A 20,166-nucleotide genomic window follows, 5' to 3' on the forward strand; every position below is an offset into this window, starting at 1 on the left:
TTATAGTAAAGTGACCATCTATGGCTGCCATGTGCATTCTGTGGCTTCCCTAGTGGTCAGATATTTAGACCATTTTGAGAAGCACTGGCTTTTCTGATAAGGGAAAACACAGGATTATTTTTTCCCCTTCCGTTACATACATATCCTTTTTTGTTTCAGGTACAGATTGAAGGCTTGAAAGGAGAACAGGTAAGTGCCTTTCCCAATAATAATAAAAAATAATACATAAACCCAATTTTCAAGAACGCGCAGTCTGATTTACTTATCAAAGTTAACGGTAAAGTCAACAAATCCTGCAGAGGCAGAGTGTTTTGGAAGCTTTCCCACTCGGAATAAACTTTCTTTCAAGGCCAAAGAGATGCTGGCAAGTGGTTTATTTACCCTCCAACAGCTTTTATTCAACGGTTAGAGTCATTTGCCTCTGGCAAGTTCATGAGAATCCCAAAATGAAATTGCTTTGTCTGTTTTCATTATGCCAGGAGTAGCAGGGTGGGGTGGGGTGGGGAGAAGAGATATGCTTCAGAGCTGTTCCTCTGTGGTTTCATTTATATGCAGTATGGCTTCATTTGCTCCCCAATTTAGAGGTTTGGTTTTTTTAAAACCCTACATTGCTTGCAAGTCTTTTAACAGAATGGAGACACGCTAACCGCTCTTGCCTTAGAAGCAATGCTTCGCAAGTTTACTTGGAAGTAAGCAGGACTCGTTTGTGATTAAATGTATACTGGATCAAGGTGGATGATGGGCAACAGCACTGAAAAATGAGCCTTCGTAGCAATGGGGTCCATGTGGAGGGCAGGTTGTTGGTCTAATGCAGGGTAACCCAAAGCGTGCCCACGGGTGCCATGGTGCCTCCTAACATCTTTCTTGGCTCCCACCAAGTGTTTTTAGAAAGTGGGTGGGGCCAGGTGGGGCTCTTGCCCTTCAGGGCTTCTGACTGGCCACTGAAGAACTGATTGCCTGTACAGATTAAAATAACGGTATAGATTAAAATAACAGTGTTTCAGCAGCAGCTGCTAATATCATGTTGGCTTCATTCTCTCTCACTCCCTGTCCCCAGTGTATTTTTAAAAATTATCTCTATTACCAGCATGGTGATTTGGAGTGGTGATATTTAATCTGGTTTGATTCCCCACTCAGCCACATGAGCAGCGGACTCTAATCTGGTGAACCGGGTTGCCACCAGCGGAGCCTGGTGGAGGGAACCTGAGGAGGGCGGGGTTTGGGAAGGGGAGGGACTTCAATGCCATAGAGTCTAGTGGCCAATGTGGCCATTTTCTCCAGGTGAACGGATCTCTATTGGATGGATATCATTTGCAATGATGGGAGATCTCCAGCTAGTACCTGGAGGTTGGACCTCCAGAGGAACTGTCTGTCTCTGGATGGTGGCAGAAGTGGGATTGGGCCTTACTGGAATGATTGGCTGTGTTGGAAGAAGAGACAAAAGGTCTGAAGAATGCAACCAAAAGTATTTTAAAACTGTGTGTTTGGTTTCAGGGAGCTCCCGGCCCACGAGGACCACTTGGCCCTCCTGGATCCCCAGGTAGCCCAGTAAGTAATTTACTTCCTAAACTAAATGTGCATCTTTCTTTGTATGTCATCTTAAGACGACCAGCTGCTGAGGGAGTACACCAAAGCTTCCATTTGCTTAGATCTAGTTTATAATCCTGAATTGATGAGAGCCAGCATGGTGTAGTGGTTAAGAGCGGTGGTTTGGAGCGGTGGACTGTAATCTGGAGAACCGGGTTTGATTCCCCACTCCTCCACGTGAGCAGCGGACACTAATCTGGTGAACTAGGTTGGTTTCCCCACTCCTACACATGAAGCCAGCTGGGTGACCTTCGGCTAGTCACAGCTCTCTTAGCCCCACTTACCTCACAGGGTGTCTGTGGTGGGGAGGGAAAAGTGATTGTAAGCTGGTCTGATTCTACCTTAAGTGGTAGAGAAAGTCGGCATATAAAAACCAACTCTTCTTCTTTGAATCATGAAACCTTGGACCCTAGAAAACTTTGTTGGCTTTTAAGGGGCTTCTGGTCTTAAATTTTGAAGTCTTCAGTTCTCCATCACTGGAGATGTGGATGTCCACCAGTTGGCAGTACTCTATCTTTGGATTTCCTCCACTGAGCAATGACTGGGATTAGATGGTCTATAAGGCCTCTTCCAACTTTCCAATTCTATGACAACAGAAAACAAAAACAAAAAAGAAACAAGAACAACCATATCAGCTCATCCAGGTTCAATATGAACTCAAATGCATGGTTGTCTCCCTTCTGACCCAGAGAACGAAGAAGCTGAAAGAAATCTATTATCCAGGATAAGCAATCCATGTACGGATCATGAAATAAATGTTATATCCTGAAAACGGCACATTTGCACTCTAAAAAACAACTGAAGCAAAAAGGGGAACAAAGAAACTCAACCTAAAAGTGAGGGGAAACCAAAGCGGTTGATCTAATCACTATCTAATATAACACCCGATAACTCTATTTTTATTATATATTGTACACAGTTATATTTAAAAGACACAGGCCCTAAAATAAAGACTTCCTAAAATGCACAAACATAGTTACAAATATTACCAACACATTTCAGTTGATGTTAGTACATAAAATGACCAAAATCTGACCAGATGCTTTTTGGCCTTTTACAGGCCTTTCTCAGTTCTCATACATACACAGTTTTACAATACACATCCTGACATGTACACAAACGTTGTACAAGGTAAAAATATGTAAACGCCTTTTATTCTGTGTGGCTTTATGTTAAAATAGTTAGTTCATGAGTCTTAAAACATGGCTCATGGCTCACACCTTGTATATGGTGTGCAGTATTTCGATGTGTATAACATCAACAAACGTGAAGAGAAGATTCAGAATGTGTATGTTATGTGTTGGTAATATTTGTATTATAGTAATATTTGGTAATATGGGTGTGAAAACTGGACATTGAAGAAAGCTGATAGGAAGAAAGTAGATTCATTTGAAATGTGGTGGTGGAGGAAAGTGTTATGGATACCATGGACTGCCAAAAAAAAAAACATATCAGTGGGTTATAGATCAACTCAAGCCTGAACTGACCCTAGAAGCTAAAATGACTAAACTGAGGCTATCATATTTTGGTCACATTATGAGAAGACAAGAGTCACTGGAAAACAATCATGCTAGGAAAAGTTGAGAGCAGCAGGAAAAGAGGAACACCCAACAAGAGATGGATTGACTCAATAAAGGAAGCCACGGTCCTCAATTTGCAAGATCTGATCAAGGCTGTCAAAGATAGGACATTTTGGAGGACTTTGATTCATAAGGTCGCCATGAGTCGGAAGTGACTCGATGGCACTTAACACACACACACACACACAATATTTGTAACTACGTTTGTGCTTTTTAGGAAGCCTGTCTTTTAGGCCCCGTGTTTTTAAACACAATTGTGCACAATATATAATAAAAATAGATTTATTTATTTAGCTGAACCCCGTTGGTTTCCCCCCACATTCAAACTCTGATCAAAAGCGGCATACTTACTTAATGTCATAACACAATGCATTTTAGTGTATTTATTTTGCTGGCTTGATTTTCTGACAATGTTCTCTTTACAGGGACCCCCAGGGCCAGAAGGCAAGCCAGGACCTGCTGGATTACACGGCCTAAGGGTGTGCAACTTCTTTTGTTTAGCATGTCTCAACTGGTTCACAGGATAGTTGAATGGTTTATTTGGCAGTTTTTACACTTTCGTTACTTCTCAACCTCCCCCTCCCCCCGCCCCATACTTCATTCTCCCAAAATGTTCATGCCCAGACTTGTTCTTGGTGTTTTGGATTGTGGCATCCAAAAGAAACATTGGTAGGAAAAGTTGTTGGGAAACATTGAAGGCGGCAGGAAAAGAGAAAGACCCAATATGAGATGGATTGACTCTATAAAGGAAGCCATGGCCCTCAGTTTGCAAGACTTGTGCAAGGAAATTGATTCATAGGGTCGCCATGAGTCAGAAGCGACTTTACGGCACTTACCACACATCCAAAAGAAAGTGTGTGAAAGGACATGTAGTGGGGAAGAGGGGTGTTCAAACCTGAGAGTTACCAGTTCCGATAGGGCTTCTGTAACGTTCAAGGAGAACTCTTTTGCGCCTCTTCAAGTCCCACCCCCCGCCCAAGAAACTGGATTTGAATCAAAATTTAAATCAAAAGAGTTTCTGTCTAGACATTAGGAAGAATTTTCTAACAGTTTGAGCGGTTCCTGAGTGGAACAGGCTTCCTCGGCCCGGGGGAGTGAAGTTGTGAAGGCTGTATCGACCTATCCCCTGCATTGGAGTCAAGCCCCGTCCAGGTCGCCCCCGAAAGGTGAACGATGGCAACGTTCGAAGTCTCCCTGCCACCACCAAGAGTCAACGCCCGGTGTGTCTCCACGATGTCGTGCATCGGATTTGGGGGGTCGTTCGCCTCTAAAGTCCCCTCAGCGTCGTTCGTCGGATCTGGGCGCCACTCACTCGTCACAATGAGAAACGGCTTGTTTTTCTTCATCATAAAACAAAGCATTGGACATTCCGGTGCGAGATATGGGGCTTGCCGCTGGGATGCGCCCGGTCCCGCTCCATATGGTCCATGGGCCCACCACCAGCAGTATTAGTCATGTTGCCCTCCGCAACCAAGTTATGATTACGGGATGAGTTCGCCTTCGGAGTGTCCCGCAACCACCGGCGTAAGATGTCACCCAGACCATCCACCTCGGCTGCTCAGAGATCAGCTCCGGACATTGGTCGCGGGTATGCTTCCGATTGGGAAGATGAAGGGGACAAGGCTGTGGACTCTGACAAGGACTCTGAAATCTGCTTTGATGCCTTCCCCTGATGAAGCTGTGGGTGACCCCTCCCCAGTGTTTCCCACTGAGGACTTTAAGTTGTATAATGACCAAATGGTCCGTATGGCAAAGTCGTTGGGTGTGGAGGTAGGGGCGGCTGAGCCTAGGCCTTCTGACCCAATTATGGATGTGCATTATGCAGCCGAATCCTCCCCAATTCACCTTCCTATGGTTAAGGAGCTTTTAGACATCACCCAAGCAATCTGGGAGAGACCTTCTTCAGTTGCTTCCTCTATTAAGAAAATTGAAAATTTATATCAGGTGAGGGAAACGGGGGCAGAATTCCTTTATCACCACCCCGTGGTGACTTCCTTAGTTACAGAAGCTTGTGCTTCTAAGAACAAATCTGAATCCCAGTCCTCACCATCTGTTAAGGAGGGGAGGAAGCTCAACACCCTTGGAAGGAAAGTGTATTCCTCTGGGGCAGTGGCCTTAAGGGTGGCCAGTTTCTCTGCTATGATGGGCAGATACCAAATGTTTCTGTGGGAAGGGTTCCAACAATTGGTCGACCTCTTACCTGATGATAAGAAGTCTGTGGGGAAGGCCCTGCAGACTGAAGGTTATAGGCTGGGTAGGCACCAGCTTAATGCCGCAAGGCATGTGGCGGATGCGGCCAGCAGATAGATATGGCCTCAGCGATAGTGCTTCGGCACCATTCATGGTTGCGTTCTTCCAGCCTGGCACCAGATGCCAAGGCAAAGGTGGAAGACATGCTTTTGACAAGCAATGACCAGACGGATGAGACCTTGGACAAAATGAGAAAAAATAGGGTCAACGCCAAGTACCTGGGGGTCACACAGGAGGTTTCCAATCAGGTTTCAAGCCCCGATACTACCCCAGATGGGGACAGTCTTCCTGTTTGGGCAGACAGTCCAGGTACCAGCCATACAATTATGGGCAACAGGGCCAATCTAAACCATATTATCCGCCTACTCAGAACAAGCGGTTTCAGTATAAGCCCAGGGGTAGGAGGGGAGCTCAATCCTCCCCTGACAGGTTCTCTGGAAAGAAGTCTGCTTCCTGACTGGTCCATATGGTCAGAATCAAACTGGAATTAGTCATGTCCCTGGAGTCCAATTTTGTATTCTGTGTTTCATCAGTGTGGAAAATGCACAGCAAAATGCAAACTCCAGTGGAGGAAGAATTTAGATGATTTCTTCCTGACGCTACATTAGAACTGTTCTCGAGTTTAAAACTAGTGTTTCAGTTTCTCCTGGGAATCCAGCTCTTAACTCCCTTGTATCCCATACCAATGATGCATACCAAATTGGACCATTATTATTTTAATCCCTGCCCTTTGCATTTTTGGTATCAAAAAATGAATTCTGTTCTCATTTATTCTGGCACAAGTCCGTCCCACGCTAGTAATGGAAATTGCACCAGGCATCCAAGAAAATAATGTAATGAACCCCCAAGATAATAAATCCACATTTGGAAATGAGATGATACCATCTCTGGGGGATTGCAAATGCCTCATCCTGTCATTTGACTTCACCCCCTCCCTGAAATTGCTGCTTCACTTTGCGTGGACTGAAGGGCAGCAGGCAAAATTTGCTGGCATTAGAATGGCATGTTGCTGACTTTCTCTCTTTTTTTCAAAAGGGACATAATTATTTCTCAGGCTCATGCTGTGCATTTGGAAGATGGCCTATGCAAAACACCTTCAGCACAACGCTAGCGCACAGCGCAGATGGTGGCTCCGGAAAGTTTGCTAGGAAGTTACTCTCCCATAAACGAATCAGGAAGGCGGACAATTAGATTCTGTTGAGGTGGAAGCCTAAATCTTGGCGAAAGAGGCACAGCAGGGCCTGGACGCTCCCTCTGAAAGCCTTCATTAGCTGTCTTGTCCTATTAGCTACTTACCTTGAATCTAGATCTGGATTAGTCACCGAAGGAGAAAAGCTCTGAAGCCCCCTTCCGGTGATTGTAGCCTTTTATGCTCGGCTCTTTCCCTCGCGGTCACCCCTTCGACGACTTTGGGTCTTTGGAGCTAGCGTGGTGTAGTGGTTAAACCCTGCCCTCCTCAGGCTCTGCCCCAAAAACCTCCCGCCGGTGGTGAAGAGGGACCTGGCAACCCTACTGAAAACAGGGAAACTCAGGGAGGGCGAGGTGACCTCTGGCAGTCAGAAACGGCACGTATAATCCAAACAAAGACCCGAAATCATCAGAGAGGTGACCTCGAGAGAAACAGCCAAGCATAAAAGGTCCCAATGTCATTGTATTCCTTGTCCCCACTTCCCTTCTTTCCCTGGTGCTTTGTGACTTGGGGGGGGGGCACACCCTTATTTCACATTTGTATACCATGTTTCCTTGGATCATGTCAGCTAACATAAAAATAATAATAATAAATAATAATCAGTGGACTGTCATCTGGAGGATGGTGCTGAGTTGTTTTCTGTTGCCCCAGAAGGTCGGACCAGAACCAACGAGTTGAAATTAAATGAAAAGAGTTTCTGTCTAGACATTAGGAAGAATTTTCTAACAGAGCAGTTCCTCAGTGGAACAGGCTTCCTCGGGAGGTGGTAAGCTCTCCTTCCTTGGAGGTTTTTAAGATGAGGCTAGATGGCCATCTGTCAGCAATGCTGATTCTATGACCTTAAGCAAATGATAAGAGGGGGGCATCTTGGCCATCTTCTGAGCATGGAGTATGGGTCACTGGGGGTGTGGGGGATTTAGCTGTGACTTTCCTGCATTGTGCAGGGGGTTGGACTAGATGACCCTGGTGGTCCCTTCCAACTCTATGATACTAAAACGTGAATTTCAGTCCTATGGAACTCCCTATAGACAGTAAATGTTGGATCAGTGATATAGGTGAAATCGAGAATAGACTGTAACAGATGGCAATGGTGAATTGCATTTATTCCCAGCACAACACACATTCCTAACTGTGCTGTCATTCAGGTAGCTGAATGAGGGACTCGGTATGCCTCTTATTTAGTCAAAAGGTTACCCACACTTGCTGTCAGTGGCACAGTGTAATTGCTGGCTGTGTCTACCGCATTATTAGGCAGAATGTCATTTTGTGGAGCTTTCTGTCTATCCTTTTTTTCCCCCTGGCGGATGACTTTATTCACCTTGGAAGAGAGCGCGTCCATAAACTGGTGGATCTGGTGTCTTATTGGTTTTGTTGTTGTTGTTGTTTAGTTGTTAGCTTGTTTGTGTTTTTAGTTTCCTTCCCTTTACAGTTTTGGACTCCCTATAGGAAATTATCCCTATAGGAATGTTGTGTAGCCTCCTCCACCAGGATAATTCATTGCTCTGCTAGAGGCACATTGTTTTTCTAAGCAAAAGCACACCAACTGTTCACTGTTCAAATCCCAAAGAAGGAAAGTACATTTTTCCTCTACTGCAGGCAATTATAAATTATAAATTAGGGAAACATATTATTAGTGTGGGACCAGAGACTAGTGTACCTTCTCTTTGTATAGTCATGCATATAATTGTAAGAACAATGTCACAACAGAGACCCCTTTCCCATATTGCATTAGTGTGACCCTCAAGAATTGAACCTGTTCAGCTTCTGAAAAGAGAAAAACAATTTTTAATGATATTTACATGGATTTTTTCAAATCCCCACTCTGCTGTGAAATGAGCTGGATGTTCTTGCCCCCCCCCTCTCTTTCTCTGCCTAAGTTACTTCAGAAGGTTGTAAGGGAAAAGTGTGCTGTTAAGTTGCAACCAACTCATGGAAACTCATGGCCATGAAATTCCACCTCAAGGGGCTTTCCAGGCAAGAGATGAGTAGAGGTGGTTTGCCACTGCCTTCTTCGGCTTACCTTCCCCATTCTTCCTTGGTGGTCTCCCATCCAAGTACCAACCCTGCTTAGCTTCCAAGCTCTGATGAGAGAGGGCTAATCTAGGCTATTGGAAGGCTTGAAGAGGAGTGTGGACATGTTCATGGAGGAGAGGGGTATTCATGGCTACTAGTCAAAATGAATACTGGTCATGATGCACATATATCCACTCCAGTATAAGAGGAGCATGCCTATATATTAGGTGCTGTGGAACACAGGAGGGATAATGCTGGTGCAGTCGTCTTGTTTCTAGAGGCACCTGGTTGGCCACTGTGTGGACAGACTGCTGGACTTGATGGACCTTGGTCTGATCCAGCAGGGCTTTTCTTATGTTCTTACAGGCAGGATAATGCTGCTGCAGTCATCTTGTTTGTGGGCTCCCTAGAGACACCTGATCGACCAATGTGTGAACAGACTGCTGGACTTGATGGGCCTTGGTCTGATCCAGCAGGGCTGTTGTTATCTTCCTCCCTTCCCACTTTCCTTTCTTCCTTGTCCCTAGTATCAGAAGACCATGCCTATTCTATTAGGTGCTGTGGAACGCAGGCAGGATGCTGCTGCTGCAGTCGCCTTGTTTGTAGGCTTCCTAGAGGCACGTGTTTGGCCACTGTGTAAACAGACTGCTAGACTTGATGGACCTTGGTCCAATCCAGCATGGCCTTTCTTGTGTTCTTATGTTCTTATGTTATTAGGGCTACTATGAGGTTTGCAGTGAGAAGAAAATAGTGGAATTGGAATCATTTATACTACCCTGAGACTATAGGAAGAAGGATGGGATAAAAATGTGCTAGAAAGATAGAATGCTTACTCTGTTGACTGGGTTTTTTTTATACATTTCTTGGGGGTTTTATACATTTCTTTTCTGTCCCTTTCTCTCTCACACACACACACAAATACACACACATTCTCTGTCAAATTTGGTGTGGTCCACCATTATTTTTTTGTGTGCTAATGGCAAAGTTTGCTTGCCCAAAAAGACTAATAGTTGGTAAAAATTTCTTCATGGTTGTTCTAGTATTTTAAAAATGGTTTGCTCCTGAAATTTCTGGCCTTGTTACCCCACTGCTCCAGGAAGCAGAAGGTGTAGAAAACATTATATAACTTTATATAATTATATAATTTATATAATTATATTAATTTTGTAGAAATGATATTATGTAGTCCCTCTCCCATATGCTTAATTAGTGGCGATAACAGATGACATTAATTTTAATTGTAATTTTTTTAAAGCACAAAGTATCGAGGGTTTTTGTGTGTGTGTGTTTTGCTGTGATCATTCTGCAATGCAAATTTATTGGTGGAAGAGAAATATCCCAGCTAGCCAATCACCCATAAGCTTTAGCTTCCCATTAAAACAATGTTAAACAGGGGCTAAACAGTTATAAATTTAAAATCTTTGCTTGGAAATAAAGGCAACCTTGTAAAAAGCAGTTCAAATTAATCCATGGTTAGCAGTCCAAGCTCTGCTCACGACCTGAGTTTGATCCCGACAGAAGCTGGTTTCAGGTAGCTGGCTCAAGGTTGACTCAGCCTTCCATCCTTCCGAAGCCACCTTGCAAAAATGTGTGCCCTGGTGACCTCTGGGCTTGACTACTACAGTGATTTTTACACATGCCTCTCCTTAAAAGTATCTCAGAACTGCCAGTTCGTTAAAAAATGAGGCAGCTAGATATATTATTGCCGTTAGCAGAGAGAACATTTAATACCAATGCTGCAGGAACTCTGCTGGATAGCTGTTGGTTTCCGAGTCACACTCCTAGCGCTGTTTCTACAAAACCTGAGCCCCTAATCAAGTAGACTTTTTTTTTTTAATGTGGATGCAATTAATGCCAGGGATCTGATGTCAGGTATCTGCAGCTTTTGTAGCAGAGGCCATTCCGTTGCGGCATTTGTCTAAAAGTCGTCCAGTCTGTTAGTGTAGGCCATTTAGATGCGTCAATATCCCTTGAACCTGTGTCTTCTCTTGGTGCTGGTAGTGTCTGATACTTTGTTTGATGTTTAGGGTAAGAAGGGAGAACCCGGTTTCCCAGGAACTGATGGACTCCCTGGACTTATGGTAAGTGCCCTGTATTTTTTCCCCATACTTTGATGTTATCTGCACATCATGTTTAATGGCAGTAGGGTTGCTAGGTCCCTCTATGCCACTAGCAGAAGGTTTTTTGGGCAGAACCTGAGAAGAGTGGGGTTTGGGGAGGGGAGGGACTTCAATGCCATAGAGTCCAATTGCCAGTGGCCATTTTCTCCACGGGAACTATCGGCTGGAGATCAGTTGTAATAGCAGGAGATCTCCAGCTAGTACCTGGAGGTTGGCAACCCTAAATGGCAGGAAGTAATTTCTTCCCGGTTGGATGTCCAGTGTCCCGGGGTTTTGTTCTGTCCTCTCCTTCATTTTCATTCCAAAGTGTTAACTTGTCTTGGTTATATGACTCCTCTGTTTGTGCAGTAAACACTGAATCCAAAATGTAATTATTTGTATCCCATGTTCTTTTTCTGAGGGCAGAATGCTCATCCATTAGCGGGTGTGTACATGTGTTTCCAACAGCTCTGCCCTCCCACTGTGTACCCCCCCACTCCCATGTGCTATTCTTGAGGATCTCCTCAACCCCAGCAACAAATTCCAAGTTGCTCAACAAACTACAGCGGGAAAGCACGCGGCCCCAACTTACCAGGGCCGCCCTTTGCGGCCAGCTGGGCAGCAGCTCTGCTCCCAAATGGAGCTCTTTGGGGCAAACATGGCAGCTCTCGCCCTCGCCACGTGGCTGGGCGTTCTGCCACTCTCTTGTGCCTTGCAGCCTATTGCTGCCCCAGGGGCAGGTCAATTCAGGCAGGTGTCGGGGGGAGATGACACAGGCACTCCCTGCGTCATCCCACCCCCTTTGCCTATTTAAAGAGGCCCAGTCACTCAGCCTTTTCTTGGTGACAAACTATAGTGGGAAAAGAATGTGGGAAAGTTCCACAAACTGTGCTCCATGCCCAGATCTTGTTAATTAAAAACCACCTTCTTTTGTCACGTGGCTCCCCTGTGGGCTGTGGTTCAGTGGCAGAGCACATTCTTGGCTTTAAGAAGGTCCCAATTAAAGGGATATCAGGTAGGAGGTGCTTACAGAGTCCTTTCTCTGCCCGAGACCTTGGAGAAGAATGTGCCACCGATTTGCAGCTAACTCATGATGACCTCATCCACAGGGTATTCCAGGAAAGAGACGAGCAGAGGTGGTTTGCCATTGCCTTCATTCATGTAGCAACCCCAGTTTTCCTTAGTGGTCTTCCACCCAAGGGTTAATCATGGCAGACCCTGCTTAGCTTCCAAGTTCTGATAAGCTCAGGCTAGAGCCACTGCCTGTTAGAGCAAAGAGTATTAATAGATAGTCTCATGATCCGACCTGTTTGAAAGCACATGAACACATGAATCAGACCCTTGGTCCATCGAAATCAGTGTTGTCTACTCAGACCGGCAGTGGCTCTTCAGAGTCTCAGGTAGAGGTCTTTTACATCACCTACTTGCCTAGTCCCTGGGGATGCTGGGGATTGAACCTGGGACCTTCTGCATGCCAAGCAGGTGCTCTACCACTGAGACACATCTCCTCCCCTTTCATGTCAAATCCACCAGGGACTATTGAGGTTCAAATAACTGTTTGGAACTGCAATTGACTAGCAACATGAAGTGGGCTTGGTTTGCATGGTGCTCTAGAAAGCATCATAAGAAGAAAAGGGCCGAGCGTTGCCTCCTGAAATGTGCAGTCTAAATTGTTTCATAGAACACTAAAACATTATTCAGGGAGGTTTTCTCATTGTTTGTTTTAGCAGAAGGAGAAGAAGAGTTGGTTTTTATACCCCATTTTTCTCTACCTTAAGGAGCCTCAAAGTGGCTCACAATCACAATCCCTTCCTCTCCCCACAACAGGCACCTTGTGAGTTAGGTGGGGCTGAGAGAGAGAGTTCAGAGAGAAATGGCCCAAGGTCACCCAGCAGGTTTCATGTGGAGGAGAGGGAAATCAAACCCAGTTCTCCATATTAGAGTCCACCGCCACGTAGAGGAATGGAGAATCAATCCCAGTTCTCTAAATTAGAGTGCACTGCTCTTAACCAGTACACCATGCTGGCTCTCAATAGAAATCAATTCCCAAAGGCCTACTTTTTAATACAGAGTCCAAAGAATGGCTTCTGTGGTCAGTCCAACTTCTCAGGAGTTAGTTGATTTTTCTACTAACTTAATGAAAAAAAGATGCTGATGGAAGCGTTCAGCACAGTGTTTTTTTTCTCCTTTTTTTTGGCCTTGGCATTAGTGCTGCTGCCTAGCTTGCAAATGTGATGTTAATCCAACCCAAATACAGTCAGGGGATTGCTAATTGATTGGCCCTTAGCCCTTCTTGCTCCTGTTAAGGCAGAAAACACAGACTATCCATCCACCCCCATATTTACTCAGCAGCAGCTTCTTCTTCTTCTTTTTTGCATGTGGAAGATTACCAGTTTCTACAAAAACATTTCTAAGTCCTTGCAGCAGGGTTTTAAGAAAATAAAGTAAAAGCTTGGGTAAGGGCTTCAAGGGAAGTTTCCTTAGATAATATAGTTTGGTAGCAAATGGGGATGATTTTGAATTTATTTCTTCTGCTGTTTTGATCCCCAGATATATATTTTTAATTTCATTCCCCCCCATGTAAATGAAACTTGTGAGCCTTCATTTTAACTTTGTTTTCTTACAATGAATTTACTCTGTAAAATGCATGCATTATAACATTAATTATAAGTTAATATTTAGCAGAATATATTGTGCTTTGTTTTATTGGTGCTGTTGGGCTGGATGTGTGTTTTTATATTTTTAAATTCTGTTTAAAAAGAGAGCCCGTATGGTTTAGTTAACACAGAGACGGAAAGGAATCCCGTCCAGTTGAAACGCAGCCTCCTTCTGACAACTTAAGTGCGGCGCTCTGACCTACAGGGAGGCCTGTGCTCATGAGGGTGGGATGTGCACGTGAAGTGCCGTTATGTCACGGCTGACTCGTGGCGACCCCAGAGGGGGCTTCCAGGGCAGAATCATTTTCCTACTTGGTTGGGACAAAGACAACTGACAAGACTGTAAACCTCCCAAATATGTGAGTTCCTTTGGAACTGAGGCTGATGAAGCTATGCTTTGGTGAAAGGGCTACAGAATATCCGGAATAACGTTTCCTTTTTGCTGTTCACTTTGGACTTTCTTGCTACCTACTATGGAGCAATTGTCTACTTTTGGATGAGAAGATCGTGTTCTTCCTTTTGTACATTGGACTGCCGTTTGGTTCTTTGGAGACAGCTATTATGCTTGTATTATATTGGTTGCAGTTTACTGCTTATTGATTCACTTTGTATATAATGTGTTTATAGTTGTAACTGTTGTTTTTTGATAAGTTGTTTCATGTTTGCACTTAGTATTTAATAGAATTTGTATAACATTGAGTGGTACTGGTTCTTTTTTCTAGCACCTCCTGGAAGTTGGCAACCTTAGTGAAAATAGAGGGCCTCTTCTTTGAGAAAATAATGAAAAAGAGGAGGTGTTTTACACACCTCATCCTGATGCATAGGGTTGCCAGGTCCCTCTTCACCACCTGCGGGAGGTTTTTGGGGCGGAGCCTGAGGAGAGCGGGGTTTGGAGAGGGGAGGGACTTCAGTGCCATAGAGTCCAATTGCCCAAGCGGCCATTTTCTCCAGGGGAACTGATCTCTGTCAGCTGGAGATCAGTTGTAATAGCAGGAGATCTCCAGCTAGTACCTGGAGGTGGAAATGCTACCACTTTCTATTCGACAACTTGCATTATACTATTATCCTCATCGTTACTACTGGTGTGTTTATTAGCCTATTCTGCTGTTTGTTTGCCATAGTACCTGGAGCTTGGCAACCCTACTGATGCATGGGTTGTTACCTGAATTGCTCCTTTAAATGGGGAAATTAGCTTGAGCAATCGGAAACTATAATATTTATAAAGCGGGGTGCAACCAACTATACCAGAGCCCGTAAACTGTGACCATAGAATAATGACAGACAAGGGATTCCGAATTAAAAGAGTTTATGTATTCAAGAATTCAATGGTGCAATACAAACATACAGAGAATCTAAGAATTCAAAAGGTAGTAGAGTAGCGACAGTTGCCAATGTGGCATGAGATCGTTGGTGGAGAAATACTTTACTGTTCCTGTAGAGGAGTTGTCCCAAGTTCCACTAGACTAAGATAGCAGAAAATAGAGTAAGGTTCCCATAGACTCAGCCAGCGAGGCGGGAGGGAGCGTGGTCAGGCTGTGCAAAACCTAAACCAACAGAGTAACGGCAAATATGCCAGAGAAAGACCTAAGGTAACATTATGGGCTGTGGGCACCCCAGATATACTGTTTGTCTGGGGGCGGGGTGATTGGATTACCCCTCCTAGGTTCCCAAGTGACAAAAGGTGACAAAGGATTTAATGTTCGGCTACCAGGGTGAGGAGGTTGGAATTTGGAAATCTATTCTAATTCCAGTGGCTTGTACAATCCGAGAGGAACCGGGAGGATTTTGCTGATGTGCTTAACGATCGTAAACAATAGGCACGATCTTTGCTAATGTCCGGGGATCGCTGCTTGTATAGCTAGAGGAATGAATCATTCGTTATCTCAATGTCTCTGAATGGCTTTGCTTGATCAGTCCGATGTTGCAAGGGGGGGGGTGCGAGGATGCAGCCTACATGACTCTGCGCTTTCTCTGACATGGCTTCTGCTGGAACGGAGCTGCTCAGGAAACATGAAGTCCCTCTGGTTCACTGGAGAGGGGTGGCCTGGCCTCTGTTGCTCAGCTGCCGGCCGCTCACGGCACACAGGAGCGGTCGCATCAGTTTCATTCTCGCGCTGGTGCCTTCCCTGTAGCATTTAGGGCAGGCGTGCGGCTAGAACAGAGCACACACGTATGCTGCTTGGGGTTGCCATGACCAGTCCGGAGTTAGGCGACCCGTTTGGTAATAGGGTGGTGGAAATGTTTTTTTGTGGCTCTTGTTTTGTGTTTTCTTAAATATGCTGCTTAGGCTCAGGATCCAGCACTGAAAAATAATAGAGAAGGAAAACTAAACCTTTTCATCACGAGGCAAGAAATCACAAACTTGTAGCTTTCAATTCAGTTACAAATGCAAACAGTTCTCTGCTCTCCTACCGAAAAACTCCCCATCCTCTCCAGAGGAATCTGCTCTGCCCAAAGCCGGCTCTGCATCCTTAATAGCCTCTGGCCAATTTGGAGCGGTTCAGGTTGTTTTGTTTCATAGAGAAAGCGATTTATTTTCTAAAATAATCTTGGCCTTTTGCTCGTGAACCTGCCTCAGTTATTAATAAATGACCTGGGACTTGGCTCATTCAGGTATTATAAAGCTAGCACTTATGTTGATTAAAAAGGCAGGCCGGTCAGCTGCACCAAGCCGTCTCTCTGGAATGGCCAATGATTTAGCATTTTGTTGTAATTTCCCTGCTATTATATTGTGTTCAAAGCCAGTGCTTTCTATGGTTTCCCATTAGCATGAGTGTTCCAGCCCTTCAAAAACCTAATTCAGTTACCTTCCTGCAGTGTCCCCAGTGGGATAAAAGGTATTAATATATGTCCTGGCGGACTTTGAGTTACTTATCACAGGAAGCTGAGAAGAGATTACAGTGGGGGGTGGAAACCTTTTACCAATGGCGGGCCGCACCGTCATAAGGTGGTCCAGGTACCGGCTGGAATTAGGGTTGCCAGGTCCCTCTTTGCCACTGGCGGGAGGTTTTTGGGGTGGAGCCTGAGGAGGGTGGTGTTTGGGGAGGGGAGGGACTTCAATGCCATAGAGTCCGATTGCCAAAGCAGCCATTTTCTCCAGGTGAACTGATCTCTATCTGCTGAAGTTCAGTTGTAATAGCAGGAAATCTCCAGCTATCTTGTTACACAGGATATACTCCTTTTCCTGGAACTTATGTTCTAAGGAATGTTAATCTCACCACAAAAGATTTGCTACAAGAGCTGCTAGACTATTCAGGTATTCTTCAGAACTGACCTGAAATTGAAGAAGCTGACTTGAAATTGAAGAAGCATGATGCGAAATGGGGAATAATACCGGAATCCCATTGTTCTTTCTCTTGGCTTTTGAACTATGAACACTTATCTACCATTAGGATAAGACTATTTTCCCACTCTTAGTGTCCTCTATTTTGCTTGTATCTTGCGACACTATTATTGTCCTAATTGGATTGATTGTGCTTTGCTTGTAATTAATATAAGTCTTATGTTCTTGCATTGTTCATATAAAGTATTTAGCAACATTCTATTTTGTACTAATTGTACTATTTGATATTTGTATATGCCATTAGTGCCTTTTTTCCATATTTTATAGAGGGGAGAGGTAGTGAGTCGTGGCTTCTCTCATGCTTAAAACAGCTGCTCAAAAGTGTCTTCTCACCCCCCCCCCCACCTTGTATCTCTTTTTTGGAAAGGCAATATGTATGAACCTGCCTATCCATTCCCATCTTCTGAGGCCCTGCTTTGGGTGCCCCAACCATAGGGTTGCCAGGTCCCCCCTCTCTTCCAGTGGGAGGTTTTGGGGGCTGGGTGAGGGAAAGATCACATGTGCACGGCCGCACCAATGTGATCGCATCACCTCCAGTTTATACCTGGAAGTGCCGCATCACAAGGGGCCTTTTACCACTCAAACTGGGAGTTTGAGTGGTAAAAAGCCCCCAGCAATGTGTTTACACACAGAATTGCCGTATCACAAGTGGACTTTTACCACTCAAACTCGGAGTTGAGGTAGGGATTGCGTGTGCGTGTCACTTCTGGTTTACAACCGGAAGTGCCGCCTCGCAAGAGCCCTTATACCTCTTAGTTTGAGTGGTAAAGCAGCCCTTTACCACTCAAAGAGTTTGAATGAAATAAGGCCCCTCGCAAGATGGCACTTCCAGTGTATATGCACGCATGCATATACAGCCGGGCAGCATATACAGCCGGGCACCTGGCAACCCTACTTCCGGGTATAAACTGGAAGTGACATGGGGCAGTGGGCACGTGTTGCTCGACGACCCTAAGCTGGTCGGCAGGCAGCCTTGTGGATTGGTGGGGGTTTGCCCACTACCACCTGGCACTTGGCAACCCTACCCCACCATCTGAGGCTAGACAGGTGACTACCTGAGAAAGGGCCTTCTCAGTCATCGCGCCAAAACTTTGAAACTCCCTCCCTAGGGAGATTCATCTGTCTCCCTCTATCGTTGTCGTATTGTCAGTGGATAAAGACTTTTTTCGTTTGGCTTGGTAGGACAGGGCCTGCAAGACTGAGATGTTCTGCCTGGCCTATGGTTAGGTTTGTGTTTAGCTAGCATCTAGACAACGCGGGGAAAATGCTCGGAAATGTGTGGGGAGAGCGAGACGACCTCTGAAGGTCAGAAAATGCATGCATAATCAAAGCAAAGCCCCAAAGTACTTGGGGTGACGGCGAGGAAACAGCCATGCATAAATGGTCTTAAAAAAAAGTAGGAAAAAACAACAAAAGAGTGTTTTTGCTATCACACACTAAAAGGGCTGCCCCTTTGCAAGATCTGGCTATTCAGGAGCTGGGTGGAGCTAAAGAAAGAGGGAAACCATAGACAACGTTTTTAGGAGGCTGCATCCTGGCAATCACTGTGCCTTGTCCTGGCTGGTCTTGCCTTGCTCCAACGCTGGCTTGGCATATGGGTTTAACAGGATCTGAGAAGCAAGGGTCCCTCTATGCCTCCTAGTAAACTTTACAGAAAGGCTAAGACAGCAGAGTCAGAGAGAGGCTCTTTACTGTGCTCTGCTGTCCCTGCGACCCTAGTGGCTGCCGTGAGAATTGCATTCAATTTTTTTAATGCATTCCGCAAATGCCGCATGATGCAAGCTTCAGGGCCCTCCGACTCACTCCCCCCCCCAATTTTGTGCCTCCAGTCCCCCTCTGGGCGGCTCTGACAAACAGCCCTCATTGCTGGTTTTCTCTGTCTCCCAAGCAGAATCATAGATCATAGAGTTGGAAGGGAAAACCAGGGTCATCTTGTTCAACCACCTGCACAATGCAGGAAATTGATAACTACCTCCCCCCCACCCCCCATGTCCAGAAGATGGCCAAGATGCCCTTGGTAGTTGTATACCAAGGTCTCCATATAATTTTCACTAACCCTATCAAAAATCTTTTGGCTTCCTTGGAAGGCCTTGGATATTTTGGCTGAGAGAGCACCTTCTACTTGGCTTCTCTGATATTAGTCAAAATTTGGTGACAACTCATAATGCAGTCATTTATCTCAATAGTGCTTTCGTTGCAGGAATAGTGCATTTTTCAAATCATTAGAAGCAGCTATATTTTGTTACTGGGAATCTTCATTGCCTCCAATTTCTGATCACCTAGTACCCTCTACTGGCAACATTCTGTCTTATTTTTAAATTTTTCCCAGCATATATGTATGTACTGCTTAGAATTCTGATTAGTTGTACTTTGTATAAATTGGTTGGACATTTTTTCAAACTCCCCCCCCTCCTGTATCCATTTTATTTCATTTAAAGTATTGCTTCTTCTAAACATATCTAATTCTGCGGCCCCAGAATATTTTATCTCTGATATCCTTTGCAGCAATTTTTCTTCTTTATAAAGCAAGTTACTTGTTTAGATTTTACTGGCCTTGCCACATTCATCCATGCCACCATAAGCTCCAGGATAGACTACTGTAATGCCCAGTATGCAGGGCTGCCCTTGAAGATGATTTGGAAGCTACGATTTGTTGGAAATGCAGTAGCAAGGCCCATATTTACTGAACCTCATCTCCTGGTAGAAATCCATACAGCTGCTCCAGACAGCCTGCTTAAGAAACATAAGAACATAAGAAAAGTCCTGCTGGATCAAACCAAGGCCCATCAAGTCCAGCAGTCTGTTCACACAGTGGCCAACCAGGTGCCTCTAGGAAGCCCACAAACAAGACAACTGCAGCATCTCCATTCTGCCTGTGCTCCACAGCACCTAAGATAATAGGCATGCTCCTCTGATCCTGGACAGGATAGGCATGCATCATGACTAGTAGCCATTTTAACTAGTAGTCATGAATACCCCTTTCCTCCATGAATATGTCCACTCCCCTCTTAAAGCCTTCCAAGTTGGCAGCCATCACCACATTTTGGGGCAGGGAGTTCCACAATTTAACTATGAATTGTGTGAAAAAATACTTCCTTTTATCTGGTTTGGATCTCTCACCCTCCAGCTTCAGCAGATGACCCCACGTTCTAGTATTATGGGAGAGGGAGAAAAACGTCTCCCTGTCCACTCTCTCCAAACCATGCATAATTTTATAGACCTCTATCATGTCTCCCCTCAGCCGCCTTCTTTCCAAGCTAAACAGCCCTAAGCGCCCTCTCTTGAAATTGTTCTGTATGACAATATTCAGGTCACAGGCTTTTTTTTTTTAATAGAGACTTTATTTCTATTATTACATATAGAAACAATTAGTAAAGTTGACATCTGTACATCGAACTTATTACATAAATTTCAAATGATTCATTTCTATAGTAGGTTTCATTTCAGC

At 44.8% G+C, this 20,166-nt stretch overlaps 1 protein-coding gene across 1 annotated transcript in view; it reads left to right on the plus strand.

Moving 5' to 3' along the window:
* COL22A1 (collagen type XXII alpha 1 chain) overlaps positions 1-20,166 on the plus strand; it is a 163,912-nt gene that overhangs the window by 81,530 nt on the left and 62,216 nt on the right. The window contains exons 19-22 of the mRNA XM_056854652.1: positions 160-189; positions 1,495-1,548; positions 3,593-3,646; positions 10,647-10,700. Of these exons, the coding sequence (XP_056710630.1) occupies positions 160-189; positions 1,495-1,548; positions 3,593-3,646; positions 10,647-10,700 (192 nt within the window). The remainder of the gene's footprint in view (positions 1-159; positions 190-1,494; positions 1,549-3,592; positions 3,647-10,646; positions 10,701-20,166) is intronic.

Source organism: Euleptes europaea, chromosome 8 (assembly GCF_029931775.1).
Source record: "Euleptes europaea isolate rEulEur1 chromosome 8, rEulEur1.hap1, whole genome shotgun sequence".
NCBI lineage: Eukaryota > Metazoa > Chordata > Lepidosauria > Squamata > Sphaerodactylidae > Euleptes > Euleptes europaea.